Source organism: Octodon degus, unplaced genomic scaffold (assembly GCF_000260255.1).
Source record: "Octodon degus isolate 3935 unplaced genomic scaffold, OctDeg1.0 scaffold00064, whole genome shotgun sequence".
Taxonomy (NCBI): Eukaryota; Metazoa; Chordata; class Mammalia; order Rodentia; family Octodontidae; genus Octodon; species Octodon degus.
In genome coordinates, this window is record NW_004524640.1 from 12,399,319 (window position 1) to 12,414,893 (window position 15,575).

The 15,575-nt window shown below is 40.9% G+C and overlaps 1 protein-coding gene across 1 annotated transcript in view; it reads right to left on the bottom strand.

Moving 5' to 3' along the window:
- Slc25a17 (solute carrier family 25 member 17) overlaps window positions 1-15,575 on the bottom strand; it is a 48,023-nt gene that overhangs the window by 6,612 nt on the left and 25,836 nt on the right. Inside the window, exons 2-5 of the mRNA XM_023719017.1 lie at window positions 14,799-14,859; window positions 11,917-11,983; window positions 11,161-11,312; window positions 990-1,106 (exon numbers count right to left, since the gene is read on the bottom strand). Coding sequence (XP_023574785.1) covers window positions 990-1,106; window positions 11,161-11,312; window positions 11,917-11,983; window positions 14,799-14,859 — 397 coding nt within the window. The remainder of the gene's footprint in view (window positions 1-989; window positions 1,107-11,160; window positions 11,313-11,916; window positions 11,984-14,798; window positions 14,860-15,575) is intronic.

Here is a 15,575-nt window from a genome sequence, read left to right on the forward strand (position 1 = left end):
CTAAGCAGGTAGGTCACTAAACTAGGAATGTTTGTACTTACCTATTTTTAACAATAATCAAAGCCAGGTGTGGTGGGGACATGTCTATAATCACAGCACTTTAGAAGGCTCACAGGTAGGAGGATCACAGGTTCAAGTCAAGCCCCAGCAACTTTGTGAGAATTTGACTCAAAGAAGTTGTTTTAAAGGTTGGGCAAATATCATAGTGTGAAGGCCCTGGGTTCAGTCAGACACTGATTGTCACCAAGCTACTTACTCAGTCATCTCAATCACAGGAAACTCTTCCTGACAATCTGATTTTTTAGAATATCAAATTCTTACCTCTACTGGGAACTTTGTATTACAAAGAATTGTGGAGTGATAACCCACGATTTACAGCAAAAAGTCAGTTCCGAATGTCTATTACGCTGGATTTGACTTATAAGAAAACCACTGCTCCCACTGCAAAGACAGATGGCATACGAGAGGAAAGTCTGGCAACGTGATACCATTAAAAGGTAGATGCTCAAAGCATCAGATCCAATATGGTATTTTCATTATGGCTCAGTTGTAGAGTGCTTATCTAGCATGTGTGAGTGTGTGAGTGTGCGTGTGTGTGTGTGTGTGTGTCTGTATTTCACTCTTTCCCACCTACACTCTGGGAACATACTCGGCTAACCTTGTCATGGGCATGGCTATATGATGTGCTTTGGTCATTAGGAGGTCAGCAAACCTGAAATGACAATACAGGGCTGCATCCTCTTGTACTTCTGGCATTACTAGAAAAACAAGCTCAAGGCTCATCACAGGAGGACGAGGGCACAAATGCAGGTAAGTCTCGCAGGTGGGACTGGCCTAAGCGTGAGTACGTCCGGTCAACCCACTAGCATGTGCGCTAACCAAACGCTCCCTGGTGGTTGCTGGGACTTGAGGTAGCTTTACTGTGGCCATAGATCCCAGTGACAAAGGGAAAGAACAGCTGGGGGAGGAGGCCACTCAGGGACACTTACCAACAATGCCTCTGTAGTTGGTTGGTACAATGTCTTCATTCCGAAATTTTGCCCCTTGCAGCTTCAGTCTGGTGTTTACCACCCACAGCGGAGTTGTTAGCAACACATTCACCACTCCTTAAAAATAAATGGAGACAAAGGAAAGGCGTGACATATTGCCATTTGCTCATACCAATATTACCTTTACACACCTGCCACTGACATCAGATAATAGGTGTCTGTGTGCCAGGGGAGAACACATGCCACTATTAGAAGCAATCCGAAGCCTTGTTAATTAATGGCAAAATGGCTTGCAGTGGCACCTCTTTACATGAAAAATGTAGTGAGTTTCTGTATACAACAGAAAGCAATCATTTGTTGATTTTTAGAGCATTCAAAGTAGCAGTTTGGGTCTGGGCATACAGGTCAGTGGTACAGCACGTGGCCAGCATGCGGGAGGCCCTCAGTTCCACCCCACCACAGCAAAAACAAGCCAAAACAAGTCTAATAATGTTTTAGATATAATTTTTAAATAATAGCTTTGGGGTGTGGTTTACTGGTACCACGCCAAGTCTATGTCAATATCAGCAAAAACAGAACGGACAACTCACATAAGTAGTTCACATAGTTTGAAGTGAGTATGGACCTGGTACAATGTGTGACAGATGGGACAGAGTGGTGACATTTAAAAGTGCTTCAACAGGGACTAGAAGTTCACACAAGAGTTCCTCATGGCTTAAAGAATTTGGTGGGCAGGCAGCAAACAGCAGTTATGAAGAGTTGCAAACCACCTGAAACAGCTTCACAAGCATCGTGATCCTTACAAGCATAAGGATGGATCTTGGCCCCCCAAGGCTGCCACGGTAGAACAATACAATGAGCCAGGTGCTTCTCTTTTGAAAACACATGGTCCCAATTTAATGCCATCTTGAGATATTAAAATGCTCATCAGCCCTGAAATGATGAAAAACATACCACACAGAACTGTAACTAAGCGCCTGGCACATGGGATACACTGTATAAATGTTAAGCAAGGAGCAAGCTTGGCAAGCAAGCACACGCAGGAGCTGTGAGGCTCCTGTCATGCTCTGCAGAACCCTGAGGCACAGTCCTAAGAAGCAAAAAGGTTTGTTGTTGTTTTTTACTACAAGCCATTTAACACACCTGGACAAAAATATTTTGATTCACAAAAAATAAGTGTTTAGTCAAGCTATGCTTGTAATCCCAGCACTCTCTGCTGAAAGTTCAAGTGCAGCCTAGCAACTTAGTGATTTAGTAAGAACCTGTCTCAAAAAAATGCGGGGGAGGGAGTGCAGTAAGGGCTGATGATGTAGCTCAGTGATGCCTTGGGCTCAATTTTTAGTCAAAAAAAAAAAAAAAAAAAGTTTAGCCAAGGATAAACCTGGTGAAACAGCTAAAAGATTCAAATTCAGTATTTTCATTTGTTGTATATAGTTACAAAACACAGTTTTTCTACCTATCACTTAAGATTAGAAGATATTTTCAAAATAAAAGATATCATCAAGTAATTGGTGGGTTATATTTTTATAGTCACAGAATACCAAGAAGGTTTTAGTTACGGCAATATATGCACTCATTGTCCTTGAGGCATTGATCCTAATCTAAAGTCTTAAGAGAAAAGACTGTTGCTCGTGTTTTTTAAAGTGCCGTGGCCACAGAGGCCAGGATGGAAGGTATCAATACAGCCTACCTGCAGAGTTCAGAAGAGCCTGCTCAATGCAGCGCACTGGACTAGAAGAGCCTGTTCAATGCAGCGCACTGGACTAGAAGGCACATGGACTGTGCCGTGGCCACAGAGGCCAGAATGGAAGGTATCAATACAGCCTACCTGCAGAGTTCAGAAGAGCCTGCTCAATGCAGCGCACTGGACTAGAAGAGCCTGTTCAATGCAGCGCACTGGACTAGAAGGCACATGGACTGTGCCGTGGCCACAGAGGCCAGAATGGAAGGTATCAATACAGCCTACCTGCAGAGTTCAGAAGAGCCTGCTCAATGCAGCGCACTGGACTAGAAGAGCCTGTTCAATGCAGCGCACTGGACTAGAAGGCACATGGACTGTGCCGTGGCCACAGAGGCCAGGATGGAAGGTATCAATACAGCCTACCTGCAGAGTTCAGAAGAGCCTGCTCAATGCAGCGCACTGGACTAGAAGTGGACTGAACAGTCTGCTGCCCCCCCCCTTTTCTTTTTTAAGAGAAAAGGAAAAAACCCTGAGAATCCAAGACCACAAGCTCACTGAACACTGTAAAAAGGCAGTACAAACCTTTCTAAATAAATAAAATGTGTTGCTCACTTAAACAAATTCTTTAGAAGTAAAATATTTCCTTCATGTTCTATTTAAGAAGAGAACAGCATGACAATACAGCCAAGATTAAGATTTAACCACAACTTTCTGCTTTCGCGTTTCCATTACTAACACCGATGAAGGACTAAAAGGATTCTAAGAACAAGGTGCACTCCATTACTTAAGAGCATATAGTCCTTACAAAAACAATTTGTATGTCAAAGCTCTTTAAGTAAATGTTTCATCTTCTGAGTCAAGATAGCCTAAGAGGTACTTTTTAACCACTATAATTTTATGAAATCCTGGGAAAGATACTGACAATACCTGAGAATCTAAAACTTTACTAAAATCTGCAACTTATATAATCAAGCACAGGACAACATTCCATGGAGGCAAAACATGCCACAAATGATCCACGAATACTAATTCCCATTCTTAATAATGCATGACAGCCTGGCAAGACAAAAGAATGCTGTCTGCTTATTTATGAGCTTGTATAGAAAATTCTAAGCAGCTATGATCTATGCACATGACTTCAGCCCTAAAATAAGAATACTAATTAGTACTTTACTTGCCTTAGGACAGGTTATTTTTCTCCTAACTTGAGTGTCTATAATTCTGTATTCTTTTCTTTTAAAATAACAAATCATTAAAAAAAAAAAAAAAGACACAAAATTAAGAAGAACAGTAACTGAACATGTAAAAGAATTCACCAATTCAAGCATAGGATTCTGGGAATTACCTATGGGAATTACTACCACTCCAAAATTCAGCACCCTGGTATGCTGATTACTTAAATTAAAGGCCCCTGCAGATCAGCAGATGTTAGAAAAGACTTGACTCTGATGTTCACTTATCTGCCTGAAGACCACATGGTAAGAGGAGAAAATAATTTGCCTTCCCATCCCTTCTTGAGCTTTCTCTACCAATTACAAGGAAAACAGAAACATTGTCACACCTGGATAGTGTGTGTCCCATGCTGATACACCTGGAAAGAACGGTCACAATCTATTATCTGTCTCCTGTCCAACTTGTTCCCCCTAATAACTGTTTACTAACTCTCCAAAATTATCTCCCTTTGCTCTATGAAAAAAGACATCTAAGCCTCTGAACCCCTCTCATGTATTGGGATCGCTCTGCTGTGATCCCCATCCAAGTTCAACAACTGAGCGTGCTGCCTTTTCTCCTATTACCTGTCCACCGCTAGTTTATTTGGAAGGGGAAGGGGAAGCTTTTCCTTCAGCTCTATAGGAGGAATAACAGAAGGGCAGCTAGTGACTTCTTAAACACAAACAATTTTACCATCCAGCAGAAAAGTATAAAAACGAAATGTAAGAAGTAAAGCCATGCTGTTATGTTGAGCTATAGGGGACTCGGGTCAACAATTTCTGACACTGCCAGTCAAGCAGAAGACCCAATACTATTATGGACTACTGGACTCTTTTAGAATATTTTGCTGAGTTAACACACCTATAATATTCAAATAATGGAACTTAACAAAAAAAGGGGATACAGATGAATGTCCATTTTGTATCTGTGTATTCAAAGTGGTTAGGATAGATATATAGTTACATTCTCTTAATGAATAGAGGGATTTGTTCTAATGGTGTTTGAACTAGAGTATCATGTCCGCATCTTGTACAGCAATTAACCACTAGGAAGAATGTATGCAATGTGTTAATTATTGAAACTGTGCTACCAATTTGATTTGAGACTGTCTCATTGCTATTTCTTTCTCAATAAAATTATGAAAAAATAAAATAAAATAAAAATTAAAAAATCAACCAGAGAGTTTAAAAAAAAACAAACCACAAACAATTTTATCAGTCAGCCACCTTGATTAGAAAGGTGAAAATGAAATATGCTTACTAGGAAAATAGACCTAATGATCACTAACACCAGAAAATGGCAGGTCAAAGCCAAATCTACAAGGGGAGAAGAGTTGAAGGGAGGGAGGAGAATGGGAGAAAAGAGAAGCACAGTACGTCATGTACAGCTACAAATTCCCTATGATGAATGCTATTAACTATATCTAAAATGCATCTAACAGTTTTTATTTTTTTTATCTTAAATATTCCTTTTTTTAATAGTTCTATTTTATTTATGTGTGTGTGTGTGTGTGTGTGTGTGTGTGTGTGTGGCCAGCTCAGCCCACCAGGGGGCGGGGCTGGCTGGCATGTGGTGCTGGGGGATTGAACCGTGGTCCCTGTGTTTTGCTAAGCTTGTTCTAAGTAGGTGCTTTAGACCACTGAGCCATCTCACCAGCCCTCTAACAGTTTTTAAAAAGCCAAATCTAGCCATTTGACTCTAGGCCTAGAAAGGAATGTCACTTGATACACAAGAACAACCTGACTTGCCAGAGTATGGGCTGAGGGCAGAAAACGCATTCTGAACTCTCACAACGATGCTGATACCACTGGCACTCAAAGGGAATTATTGGCAAAACCTCCAACTTCATAAAAATAGCAACTATCTTCTTCATTTAACTAATCAGTATGGTTCTGTTCCCAAATTCTTCCAGTGTTTATGAGTTTTTTTCCTGTGACAATACAGTAAATATTAATATTATATTTCAAAGTTTCAAATAGAATTTGAATAACTAATGTTCCTACTTTCCCTTAGTGATAATGAAACTCATTTCCTCAGTGATAATGTGCCAACAGGGCTTGTGAGAGGAACTGAAAATGCTGTCCTAATTACTTTAAGAATGTGGACTTATTAACATATAAAAACATGAGAGGTTTAAAGTAAAAAAACAATTTACAAGGAATTTCTACAGTCAGAAAGAAGACCTCAGGGCTGGTGAGATGGCTCAGTGGTCTAAAGCATCTACTTGGAACAAGCTTAGCAAAACACAGGGACCGCGGTTCAATCCCCAGCACCACATGCCAGCCAGCCCTGCTCCCTGGTGGGCTGAGCTGGCCACACATACACACAATAAATAAATGTAATAAATAAAAAAAATAAATAAATAATTTTAAAAAAAATAAAAAAATAAAAAAAGAAGACCTCTAATCACAGAATTTCAGTACTGGGCTGGGGAGATAGCACAGCGGTCTAAGCACCTGCCTGGCAAGCCCAAAGACCCGGGTTCGATCCCCAGTACCTCATGCCATGGTGCCAACCTGGGCTGTGCTGGCCACCAAAACTGGGCGTGGTGACGCACGCCTGTAATCCCAGCACTAGGGGGGGCTGAGACAGGAGGATCACTACAAGTTGGAGCTGCATAGCAAGACCCTGTACCAAATAAATAAAGATTAAAAAAAAAAAGAATTGCAAAGTACCAGGCAATTTTTTGATCCAGGTTTTCTCATTGCCACAATACTGACATTGTGGGCCGGATGAGTCCTCGGTGTGCCAGTGTGTACGTGCCCTCCTTAAGAGAACCCCAATCCCTACTCACTAGATTCCCACAGCACTCCCAGTGTGACGATCAAAAATGCCTCCAGATATGGCCATATGTAAATTTAAACTAGCCTCAATTGAGAATTACTGATCTAACCAAATTGCCTAAGGATTAATCACACCAATTTAAAATTTTTTAAATTAAGTTTATTGGTGTATATTTTAGGTAAGCATCATGATCACACTCATCATAGGGAAAGTGTCCCTGCACTTGATTCTTGTGTGCCTGTAACTTCATCTTTCTTGTTTTTGTACTCCCCTCCCCTCCCTTCTGCCCTTCTTCCCCTCCTTATTTATACACACTTCGTCTCCAGGTTTTCCTTTTCCCTTCCTTCTTCTCCCCTCCTCCTTCCCTAGTGCCCTTTCCCATTTGAACATTTTCTTCCTATTTCACAGTATCTGGTATACACTTTGGTCCTTATATACACTTTCAGTTTCTCACACCAGATTTATGTCACTTATAAGTTTGGCCTCAAGGTGCATCCATTTAGCTCGAAATGTCTCAAGTTTATCCTTCTATGGAGCAGAGTAAGTACTCCATTGATTAAAAACCCCACATCTCTGTCCATTCTTCAGTTGATGGGCATTTGGGCTGCTTCTAAGATTTAGTATTACAAACTGTGCTGCTATAAACATGGGTGTGCATTTATAGCAATCCCTCCAATTTAAAAAGCCTCAAATGACAGGAATTCAGTTTTACCTCAATGGCCTATTTTTTCCAATAGTTATGTAGACTGTTTCTACTGATACTAATGGCATGTTAATCATATATATTTATATGTCTAATTAGAGAAATGCAAATCAAAACAATGAGATATTTCACTCCAGTTAAAATGGTTATTATCAAAGACAGAAACGGGCTGGGCATGGTGGCGCACATCTGTAATCCCAGCACTAGGGAGGGTGAGGTAGGAGGATTGTTGTGAGTTCGAGACCAGCCTGAGCTACAAAGTGAGCTAAAGACCAGCCTGGATCATGTAGCGAGACCCTATCCTAAACAGACAAAAAAAAAAAAAAAAAAAAAAAAAAAAGACAGAAACATTCAATATGCGCAATTTTTTTTGGTAAGTTTTGTTTTTAGAATCAGTTAAAATACAAAGAAATTTAAAATATAGGCAGGTGATATAGCTCAGTGGTATAAGTGCCTGCTTGTCAAGTGCAAGGTCATGAATTCAGTACCAAAAAAAGGAAAAAGAAAAAAATGCTGGAAAGGATACAGAAAAAAGGGAATTTGCATACAATGTTTGTGGGAATATGAACTACTACAGCCATTATGGAAAACAGTAGGCAGTTTTCCTCAAAACAAACCCCCCCCAAACAGTACCACATGATCCAGCAACCTTACTAGCTAGCTATCTGTGATACTAGCCTTTTTCTTTTCTTTTTTTTTTTTTTTAATGTATTTGGTATAGCGTCTCACTATGCAGCTCAGACTCATAGTGACTCTCATGTTTTCAGCCTCCCTAGCACTGGATTACATGCATGCGCCACCACACTCAGACTCGGCCCCTGGTGTGGCATGCAGAACCAGGGATCGAACCCTGGTCCCTGTGCTTGCCAAAGCAAGTGCTTAGTCTGCTGAGCTATCTTGTTGGCCCTTAGTCTTTTCTTAATTCTGGCACTGGGATTGAACTCAGAACCTTGTGCTTACTAGGCAGGCGCTTATGACACTGAGCTCTTTCCCCACTCCCATGACATTCATCTTTTTTTTTTCTTTCAGAATTGGGGATTGAACTCAGGCCCTTGCACTTGCCAGGGAAGTGCTTATTCCACTGAGCCATCTCCCCAGCCCCTACTATAAATATTATGTATGAATTTTTAAAACATAGATTGCAGAAACCACTGTGCTAGGCCTGATTCTAGGTGCTAAGAATATAGCAGTAAATAAAAAATGAAATTTGAAGCTTACAATCTAATGGTATAAGAAAAACAATACACAGATAAATAAGTAAACGATACAGAGTACTACAGGATAAAGAGTAAGCACAAGATTTAAGCAGAGAAGGGACAGAGACTATTAAGAGTTTTGAGAGGTGTCAGAGTTCACACAGTTACCAGCACAGAACACACTTACACACAGAACACAGCAGGAGTGGGCAGGGAGGAGGCCATGGTGGCTGCAGCAGTGTGAGTGAAGAGAGTAACAGCAGGCCCAGGTCATGCTGAGCTCAGCCATAAGCACTCCAACTTTTACTCAAGTGACATGGGAAGCAACTGGAGAGCTTTCAACAGAGGAGCGACCTGTCACACTCACTGCTGTACTGAACTCAGCCTGAAGGGGGCAAAACAGGAAGCAGGAGAGCCACTGGAGGCTCTGAAGATAATCTAGGCAAGATCTGCCAGTGATTGGGCCTCAGGCAGTGGCAAGAGAGAGAACAGTAGTCCCCCACCCCACTCTCAATTTCATGTTCTGTAGTTTCCATTACCTGAGGTCCAAAGTGGCCCAAAAACATTAAACAGAAAATGCCATAAATAAGCAACTCATCTTTTAAATAACTTTTATTATAATATATTGTTATAACTGATAATTGTTCTACTTTATTGGTTATTATTGCTAATCCCTTATTGTGCCTAATCTGCAAATTAAATTTTATCATTTGTACAGGGAAAGCATACCATATGCAGTTTGCTACTATTTGCAATTTCAGGCATCCACCAGGGGACCCTGGACTACAAGCCCGATGGGTAAGAGGGGCTACCATAGTGGAATTCTGGGTAAATAGGAAGAAAGAGGTAATAGGATTTGCTCTGGGATCAGAGGTGGGGTCAGGGAGTAAGGATAACTACTGATGCATTTAGTAAAATGAGAAGACTACAGGAAGAGTGGTCCTTTATTGTGAATTAGCAACTTTCCTAGGCATTTTGCTAGGGTTCTGGGGATGCAGAGATTTTTTTTAAAAAAGCATCTCTGACTTAAGGAGCATACTAAGACTAAAGAGTCTAAGGTAAAATAAGCACCAACACTATTTCAGGCAGAATACAGTCACTGTAGGGGAATTAACTTACTACTAAATGGCTTGGTGCTGTCACAGAACCACAGCTTGGTGTGGGAGGACACTCATGCCGTAACGTTCTGCCTACACAACGGCAACAACTGGCAGAAGCAGGTTTCAGAAAAGACAAAATTCATTCTTGGTAAACACAGAAGCCGCTGGACACAAGCAGAAGGGCAGACATACTAGCCTTCAGTGGCCTACTGGTGACAGATCCCAACCTGCCCCCTCTGCCCTCCCTTTCAATCACATGGTCGGTTGGTCTGGCTATCAGTGCTCAACTAGCAGACACTCAGATCTGACCAAATTCCAATGATTTGAGGAGCTAAGCTTGACAGCAGGGGCAAAATGCATGATATATATGTATGTACGGACAGCTCAAGGGAAAAAAAAATTAACTGATTAGAAGTTGGGCAAAACAATTGAAGAGCCATTTCTGCAAGGATGACACACAAATGGCAGCAACCACACGAAGGGATGTTCAGCATCAGAAAAACAAAAATCAAAACCAGAATGACGTCACACCTCATACCCATTTGGATGGCTGCTATCACTGAGCAGAAAATAACAAGTGCTGGTAAGGAAGGGGAGAAACTGGAGCCCCTTTACTACTGCTAGAATTACAGTGTTAGTACACTGCTGTGGAAACAGCATGAAGGGTGCCCCCAAAACTAAGCAGAAGTCCGTATCACCCAGCAATCCCATTTCCGGTACATACCCAAAGGAATTCAAAGCAGGTTCTCAAAGAGATATCTGCACACCCATTTTCATAGCAGCATTATTCGCAAAGGCCAAGAGGGAGAAGCAACTCAAGTGTTCAGATGAGTCAACAAATACAGTGAGATATATACATACTAAAGATTATTATCCAGCCATAAAATAAATGGGTTTTTTTTTTGTTCTTTTTTTCTTTTCATAAGAGTCTAGCTATGTAGTTCAGGCTGGCCTTGAACTATGTGGACCAGGTTGGCCTCAAACTCACGACAATCTTCCTGCCTCAGCCTCCCTAGTGCTGCGAGTACAGGTGTGCACCACCACACCCAGTATGTATTTTTTAAAAGGAATTATATGTCAAATGCTATGACATGGATGAACCTTGAATATTTCATATTAAGTGAAATGAGCCAGTCACAGAAAAAACAAATACTATACTATATGATTGTATGTATACAAGCTATCTAAAGTAAAATCCTTAAAGACAGAAAGTAGTAGAGTGGTTACCAGTGCCTGGGCAAGGAGAAAATATAATTTTTTTTAAGGAGGATAGAATCAGGTTTGCAGATGAAAGTTCTGGAGATCTGCTTCAAACGAATTAACACTACTGAGTTTTAAATGATTAAGACAGTAGATTTTACATATGAAAAAAATGCAACTGAAAACTATACTCTTTGTAGCATGCGTGGTACTAAAATAATCTCTTACAGGATAATATGAACCAAAAGATAAATATTAAAATAAAATATATTTTATGCCTAGAAAACCTTATTACCTGCCACAAATCCAACTACCAGATCTTTTCCAGTAGTAGAACGTTGACCTTTGACCCAGACTGCTTTGAGGCTATTAAAAGTGTAGAAATAGACAAAATTGGAGCAGCAGAGACTGGAAATAACTGGAAACCACCCTCGGTACGGTGCCAGGCTAGAGAAGAAACACAAGAAACAAAGTGATGGTCATGGACAACAGCTGTTAGAAACTGCCAGAGAAGCCCCGGGAAAGGCTGGCCGGCCGTTCTGGGGTCGCCTCTGTACTATAATGGACTCCCAAGTCACAAGCACACTTCACATTCTTTTTTCTTTTCGCTATACTGGAGATTGTGAGACAGAAGGATCAGTAGTTTCAGGTGATCAAGAGTTTGAGGCCAGCCTAGACTACATAGTGAGAGCCTGTCACAGACAGATGGACGTACGACAGACAGACAAGAAGAGGGACAGGGACGGGAGGAGGAAGGAAAGGGAGGGAAGAGAAAAAAGGGAGGAGAGGGGAGAGCATCTGACAGGAATGTACTAAACTTATCTTAAAACAAAGCACTGGTTTTCTGGAAGACTCCATAATAAAGAATTAAAGGGCTAAACACAAGATTTTAAAGGAACTGAAAACAATTATGTTCTTAGGGTCAGGCAGTTACAAATTTACACCATTAGGAAGCTATGCGACAGAGAGTGAGCTTAGGTGCCCTGGAGGCTCAGGAATCTCCTAATGAGAGGCTCTGTCCAGCACAGTTGTGAGAGGAGGTGGTACTTACAGGCCTTCCTCTTTAATGATCTCCAGCAGCACCATGTGTGTAGTTTTGGACTTTCTTTTCTCATCAACTACAAGACCAAATAAGACATTTTAACTTAGAGAATTATTTTTTCCAGCATCAACAAATTTCACTGAAATGTCATTTACCTCACTTGCATGATCTCTTACCCTAATTTTTTTAGCTAGCTAAACTGCCTCAGATTTTCTTGTGCTAAATTCCCAACTATCAATTGCTTGGAGTTCACTTATTCTGGAAAGATTGTAGTTAAACTTCTAGTTTCCAAAATAAAGCAGAAACTTATTTCTTATAATTTATTTATTTTTGAGACAAGGTCTTGCTGTATATAGTTCAGGCTGGACTTGAGTTCACTGTATAGTCCAGGCTGACCTCAAACTTGCGATCCTCTTGCCTCAGCATCCTGCGTGCTGGGTTCATGTTTTTTAAAGTAATATATATTCATAGTTTTATCCTAATACCTAAAACACAAAGAAAATTAATTACTATCTTTCTTTTACAAAAGAGGCTACAGACACAAAAGCAGTCAGTCTTAAAACTCAAATTTCAGCCCATAACCCAACACATTAGGAAATAGGTAAGAGGATCACAAGACTGAGCCCCGCCTGGACAACTTAGTGAGATTCTGTCTTGAAACTCAAATAATAATAATAATAATAATAATAATAATAATAATAGTAGCTGGGACCTGGATTCAATTCCCAGTATCACCAAATCAAAGTGAAACAACAACAAGAACAAAAATCTTTAAATATCAAGTGTTTGGCCTTGACCTCTATTCCTAAAACAGGGCAGAAGGATGAAAACTATTTCTCACTGAAAACAAAACCTATCCCAATTAACTTCCAAAGTCCTTCCCACAATTGGAAAGTAATTTGAGAACAAAAAATACGAAAATTAACCAACTTCCTAGGAAGTATGTGGGTACCAGTGTGGCTTGTGAGATGGCAAATCAGTAAACCCCCAGGGAAGGCAGTCTGGCAGTAACTATCAAAATGAACTACAGGAGCCGGGGAGATGGCTCAGTAGAATAAGTGCTTGCCTGGCAGACACAAAGTGGTGTGAGAACAAATCCATACTTACATTCTATCTGTAATAACAAAACAGTGAAAACAGCTGAAAGGCGCACAGCAGGGGAAGGAGAAATAGGTTCAACACTGGGGAAAACCCTACAGCTGTAAGGCAGGATATGCTGAATGAAAGACATCTAAAACATGCTATTAAGCTTAAAATGCAAAGTGCCAACAGTGTGTAAAACAAACTTTTTGTTTAAATAAAGGAGAAAACTAAGAATATATGTTATTTGCTGGTATTTCATAAGAAAGTCTGCAAGGCTACTCAGGAAAAATAGGAAAGGCGGATCTCCCCTCAGTCTCTCCCAGGATGTTGGGCCCCAAACAGTGCAGCTCCCTCCCTTCCGCATCCCCTTCCCTCTTCCCTTCCCTTCTCCCTTTTCTCTTTTATCTTCTCCCTTCTCCCTCTTGTGCTGGGGACTGAGCCTAAGACCTCACGCATGCTAAGCAATGCTTCTATCACTGAGCTAACATCCCCAGCTCCCTAGCCCTACCCCCTTTTTTCAGTTTAAAAAGATGGGACATTTGGGAAGCAGAGGCAGGAGGCCAGCCTGGGCTACAAAAAAAGACGCTGTGTCAGAAAATAAGGAAAGATTGCCCTGCCAGCCTCACACCCAGGGTGCGATGAGTCGGCAATTGAGACTGGGCATGGCAGTGCAGACCTGTAATCCCAGCTCTTGGGAGGCTGTAAACAGGAATATCACTACGAGTCTGATCTAGTAGTGAGACCCTGAACACCCTGTAGACCCTTCCCTAAAATACAAAAAAAAAAGAGAGAGAGAAGAAAGAAAATAAGGAAAGAGAGCTGGGGGAGGGTAATCTCTTGATATGTTGTTCAGGATGGCCCTAAACTCCTGGGCTCATCCAATTCTCCCTGCTTAGCCTCCCATATTTTAGCGGCAACTACAGGTGTGATGTGCCCCTCAGAGCTGCACCTTCCATTCTCCGATTGTTCCTATAGAAAAGCTTTACTAGCACTGATGACACCAAAGAAATACCACAAAGCGAATACCGACTACCATGGGGTAGGGGCAGACTAGAGTGAGGGTTCCCTATACTGTATACCTTTGAACATATTTTGCTTTTACCAAAAAATTATTAACTATTCAAAAGTTCCAACCACAAACAGTAGGCACAAAGAATTAATATTTAAAGATGGTATTCAACTTTGAATTAGTATTCAAAGATAGACTTAGGCATCTCTTTTCTACAAATTCCAGCACTGGTTTATAATTTCAAGATGAAAAAATTGAGAACAACAACAACAAAAAAGCAAGAATTAAGTGAACCAGAGAGTCTACGGAGCCAACAAAGGAACGAGGAGAACGTGCCTCAACGTGCAATGGCAGTGGGGGTCTGGCTCCACTGCTTTCCTGGTCTCCCTCCCCTGGTGAGAAAATCTACTTCCCCCCAAAAGCTGTACTCTGTGCCTTTAAGAGGCTATAGCTGCTGGAGATATAGCTCAGTCTCAAGCATGTGTTGAGGCCCTAGGTTCAATCTCCCGCACTGTAAAAAAAAAAAAAAAAAAAAAAAAAAGGCATAGCTTGTTAGAAAAACTCATAATGATTCAAAATTATTCATGCAAGCCCACTCAGGTTGACTCAGACTGAAACATGAGTAAGGCTATAGCTCATCCAGGGACAACTCTGCCAATCAGGAAACACTGATGACCACTAGTTAAAGCCAGGCAACGCTGGATATCTAAAGAAACAGACTATCCTTAATATAGAATTCACCAGCAAAATGTGTTTGCGTCCAACATCGTATGTAGAGGAATACAGTTATAACACTTACCCTGAAGCCGAAGTCTAGCTGTGTCCAAGGGAAAAAACACTGTCATTGCAGTCACACTTCCCTGCAAAGTTTGGAAAAGGCTTTAGCCATTACAATATCACAAACAAAATGAGACACGACTTTTAAATGAATAAGAGGTCATTATTCTAATTGGTTGAGTCAGCTTTTCAGTGAACAAATACATAAAATATTTTAATCTAGCAGAACCATTATCATGCAAATTTCTATCATTATATTCTTAAACAGAGGAATTTAATTTTCCAGAACTCTCTTCTCTATCTCTCCGATATTGAAAAGGAATGTAGTAACTTTACGCATGACAACAGCGATCTCCAACCTTGGACACACGTGATAGCACACAAGACAGCAGCTAAATGAAATTTTAACTTCTTACAGGTTAGTTGCAGCTACCATGCCCATGCTCTGATAGTTCCAAACCAAAACCTTCACTAAATAAACAGATTGGTATTCTATTTTCTGTGCTTAGTATGGTCACTACAAAGTGAAAGGGCACATAAGAACCACACTGTTTGTATCTGAGCGTGGTGGTACATGCCTGTAATCCCAGCATGGGGGAGGTTGTGGCAGGAGGACTGTTGTGTGTTTGAGGCCAGCCTGGGCTTCAAAGTGAGTTCAAGAGCAGCCTGAACTGCATAGTGAAACTGTCTCAAAAAGATAGGAACAGACCTGGGAGATGCCTCAGTGGAATAAGCACTTCCCTGGCAAGCGCAAGGACCTGAGTTCAATCCCCGGTTCCGCATAAAAATAAATAAAATA